At 51.7% G+C, this 4,681-nt stretch overlaps 1 protein-coding gene across 1 annotated transcript; it reads left to right on the top strand.

Moving 5' to 3' along the window:
• Positions 1-1,746: 1,746 nt before the first annotated feature.
• LOC119463677 (uncharacterized) lies at positions 1,747-2,322 on the top strand. The gene has a single exon (XM_037724501.1). The coding sequence runs from the start codon at positions 1,747-1,749 to the stop codon at positions 2,320-2,322; it is 576 nt and encodes a 191-aa protein (XP_037580429.1).
• Positions 2,323-4,681: the final 2,359 nt, after the last annotated feature.

Genomic DNA, 4,681 nt, shown 5'->3' with positions numbered 1-4,681 from the left:
TTGCCAGAGAGCTTATGGACCGTTTTATATTGCCTCCAGTTGCACCACATGTATTCTTGAAACTTCGTTTTATTTGTTTAGCAGAGAAAGGTTCATGCATGACATGTTGCGGCGACTGAATCACCATGCTCCTATTCCACTAGGTTTGCTTGTTTGTTACTTCATTGCAATTATGTAGTAAGCTCCTTGTATAGACTCCTCTGATAGAACGAAAATTTAGTTGAAACGTTGCGGTTGTCAGTGTCATCACCCTTTCGTCCTTGCCTGTCTGGCACAGCCAAAGCTTTTTTTTCGCCTTCATTTTCTGTCCTTCAACCCCAACGCCCATCCCCTACACACCCATATAAGCCTGGTCAGTGCTATGAATGAAGCTCTCAGGCAGTGTATGCTGCTATTTAGAATTGGCTGCGCGCGTACGCGCAGGAGAATGCGGTGGGGTAACTATTGTCCCTCTCGTCGCCCTCCCTCACTGCCAACCGAAGAACGAGGTAGGGCTATAGGTGGGGGTAGGTTCATTAGTCCTTTCCTGAACCCTTTCCTTCCATGCACAGCTAGCATACCAACTGGGTGGCGTGAGTGCTTGCAGTTTTCTCCCCTCTTGTCAGTGCACTGCTATCGTGAGAAATTCTCGCTTGCGGTCGTCATTCCTACTGCGAAGCCTAAATCTTAAAATACGCAACAAAGTGGCCGCGGAGTTCTGTGAGTGTTAGAAATAATTACAGGCAAAGGGGTAAAAAAAAGTCGGCGTTGGTGGCCACCGTCTCCGATTTGGGACGAACACGTAAACGTAGGAACGTGGATCTCACAGAGGTGAGTGCATTCGTTTCGCGTATGTTGTAAATTTTCTCAGGGACCAGATGGAGTGAATTAGGAAACGGCGCATTAAGTTGTGTGTTTTATAAAAATGATGTCCTGCTACTCACGTGCTTTTTGCTTGTTGCTTTAATTTCACGATTTGTGTGCATATTACAGTTGAAGTTCTAACATTTGTTATAGTTTTGTTGCCTCCTTAACGTAGCTATTTTTCCATTCACGTTGCGTTGGACTGCATCGATTTGTCGATTTGTCGCCGGCCTAGAGCACGGTGTGTGGTAGCGGTTGCAATGTTAGGTTGCGTTTGCCTGCTGTAATCTTGAGGCAGTGATGTGCGCATTCTGAAGTTAGGTTCACTAGAAATGTAAAGCAGCTATGTATGTATAGTGATACATTTTATATGTAATAATGTATATTTTTCAATACGCTTTCTAGCGGCCATCGTCATCTTTATCGGTAGTCTTTTATTTATGGTGCGCTGAAGTGCATGGGCATGCGCATTTGCCTCGTTCCTCGTGCCGCGTGCTGCAAGGTTAGAAAAAGAGAAAATAAAATATAGTCTCTTCTGCTCCTGCCATTGGCCTGAATGGTTCCCTGTTCTTTCGCTCGCCGACTCAAGAAATGTTATAGTGAACCTAACCTCAGTTCCTATAACGTAGTGACCCGGACGTGATCGCAAGGCGAGCACCACAGCATGGAAGGGACCCCGAACGACAGCCCGGCGATCGGCGCAGAGGGCTTCGCCATGTAGCAGATTGACCTGCCAACGTTTTGGCCACAGAATTCTGCAGCCTGGTTTACACACGTGGAGGCCATCTTCACCCTTCGGCGCTCTACTACGCTGTCTCCGCACTCTCAACGGAGGTGGTTGCGGAGTCCTACGACGTTGTGCACGCGACCCGCGAAACCACCCCTTATGACCACTTTAAAACGATGGTGCTGCACCGCACGTCTGTGTCTGTGCGCAGGCGTCTTCAGCGGCTTATCAACGAAGAGGAGCTCGGCGACCGGCGACCATCAGAATTTCTACATTGCATGTGGCGGCTTCTCAGTGACAGTATGCAGGACTCAACCAGCCCGCTGCTGCGAGAACTGTTCTTTCATTGCCTGCCGCAGAATGTAGTTATTGCCTTGGCTACCGCACCAGACGACCTGTCCCTTGACAAGCTGACGGAGGTGGCCGATTGCGCTCTTGACTATGCAGCGAGAGGTACTGTGGCGACGGCATCTACCGTTCCGCTGTCGCAACTCGAAGACCAGCAGTCGCGCCTTGAGCAACTGATCGATGACCTTGCCGAGACTGTTAATGCACTACGACCTCCATCCCACCTGTGTCGAGGAGACCGCGATTCCTGTTCCAGATTGTCTCCTAGGTCTAGCTCATGTTCAAGCCCTCGTCGCCGTGCATACTGCTGGTGCCACAGCAACTTGGTGCCAGCGCACGTCAGTGCCGTTGCCCTTGAGGCTGGCAGGGAAACATACCGCAGAGCCAATAATGGCGGCCAGTGACTCTTGCCGTACGACAAGCTGCCTGTTCTACGTCACTGACAGGATTGCCGGATATCGATTTCTTTGGACACAGGTGCAGATGTCAGTGTCGTTCCTGTCGTGTGACTAGGCCGGCAGCGCTCTCAGAAAACTGCGCCTCTTCAAGCAGCTAACAGCTCTGCTACCAACACATATGGTCAGCGCTCTCCTGACATTGACTTGGGTCTCCGACGCACCTTCCGTTGAGTATTCTTTGTGTCAGACGTACGCATGGCCATATTGGGTGCCGATTTTCTGAGCCACTTCGCCTTCAGTGTCGTCGACGCTCGTCGACTTGTCGACACGACGACCAGTATGTCTATACAAATCATCCTTGCACCTACGGCACTAACCACTGGAACGGCGCCTCAGGTACCATCACCTTTGTACGCCTCAGCTCTGTCAGACTTCTTAGCCATCATGCAACCTTCCAACCTCTAGCGGCCAGTACGTCGCAACGTTACACATCACGTTGTCACTACTGGCCCTCCAGTGTTTTGCCGACCCAGACGCCTCTCTGGGAATCGCCTTGCCATCGCCAAAAGAGAATTCGACCACCAGCTTCAACTGGGCATCATCCGTCCTTCGTCGAGCAGAGTGTCATCAGCTCTCCACATGGTTCCCAAGCGTGACCCTGGGAATTGGCGCCCGTGCAGCGACTACCGTGCCCTCAACGCACCCACCGTCTCTGATTGTTATCCCCTCCCCCACATTCACGACTTCTCTGCCAACCTATCGGTAGTGGTGGCATTCAGTAAGGTATATTTTGTAATGACCTACCACCAGATTCCAGTTGAGCCAGCGGACGTCCCAAAGGCTTTAATTGTGACACCATTCGGGCTTTTCAAATATGTGCGCATGCCGTTCGGGTTGAGAAACGCTGCTCAGACGTTCCCGAGGTTTATCAAAGAGGTAACCCGGGTACTCCCCTTCGTATTTGCGTATCTCGACGACACCCTGGTGGCTAGTCAGCCACCAGGGTTTCGTCACTAGTAGGCCGATAGCATTGCGACCATTTGCGCCCGCTGTTTTCTAGGCTCCAGGAACACGGCCTTCTCATCATCCCCGCAAACTGCGTCTTCGGCGTCGACGACATTGAGCGCTTCGGACACCGCGTGACTCGCAAGGGAATCAGACCGCTGGAATAGAAGGTTCAAACCTTGGGCGACTTTAATCGCCCAACATCAATTCGAAAGCTCCGCCAGTTCCTTGGGCTGCTCAACTTCCACGGCCGTTTTCTTTCCAACATCATCCGCATTATCATACCACTCACCGACCTACTCAAGACCACGAAAGTTCCGTCCTCCCTACTGTCTTGGACGTCTGACGCCGAAGCGTGCTTCCAAGCTGCCAAGAACGCATTGGTTGATGCCACACTGCTGGTGCATCCTCTGCCCATTGCACAAATGCGTATCATCACCGATGCATCAAATATGGCTGTCGGCGCGGTCTTACAGCAGTTCCAGAGCAACTCCTGGTACCCACGCGTGTTTTTCTCGCAGAAACTGAAATCTGCATAAACGCGATCCAGCACATTCGGTCGTGAGCTGCTGGCGGTATACTTAGGCATTCGACATTTCCGACACATGCTGGAAGGCTCAATTTTTCACGTCTTCACGCACCACAATCCTTTACATTCGCTTTTCGTCGAAACCACAACACTTATACCGCACGAAAAATACGGCAGCTCAACTTTATCTCCGAATTCACCGTGGACTTTGGTACACTGAAGGCCCAGTCAACGCGGCCGCAGATGGCCTCTCCCGTATCGACGCAATATCAAGGCCCACACTTCTAAGAAATCACCACGACGCAACTTCCAGACGTTGAGCCCGCAGGGGCGTCTGCGTAAGCAGGCGTTTGGTGTGTTGCGACACCACGGACCCGAGAACATGGGGGTTGGATCCTCCTGCGTGTATCCGTGCGCGGCTTAGCCGTATCTGGGGAAAGGGGGATCCTGGGGGTTCAGCCGATGCTGGGTGTTCGGAACTTTAAGGCCCCCCGGTGGAGGCAACACACCTCTTCAGCCTCTGCTTCCCATAGACGAGCCCTCCAGACTTACCCACCTGGAGGAAATCGGCAGTCGCCTTTTCCTGTCCCCCTTTTCAGCTTTTGTCTTTCTCTTTCACTTGTCCATCTTACCTGTCTTCTAGTAACTTCTCCTCACTTCCGAATATCTGGGCGGCAAGTGTTAACCAGGTGTAGCTATCCAACCTTGGGTATTTTATATTAGGTTATAGCTGCGATGCATGGCTGGCGTCTACAGGTATTCCAACCTTGTAGCGTCCCCTTGTTGGGCTCGGTGGTGGGTGGCTACCACGGCCGCCGAGCTTTCCGTTTT

Source organism: Dermacentor silvarum, chromosome 9 (assembly GCF_013339745.2).
Source record: "Dermacentor silvarum isolate Dsil-2018 chromosome 9, BIME_Dsil_1.4, whole genome shotgun sequence".
In the NCBI taxonomy this organism is placed as follows: Eukaryota; Metazoa; Arthropoda; class Arachnida; order Ixodida; family Ixodidae; genus Dermacentor; species Dermacentor silvarum.
Note: the sequence above shows the minus strand (reverse complement) of the source record. Positions and strands in the feature narration are given on the sequence as shown.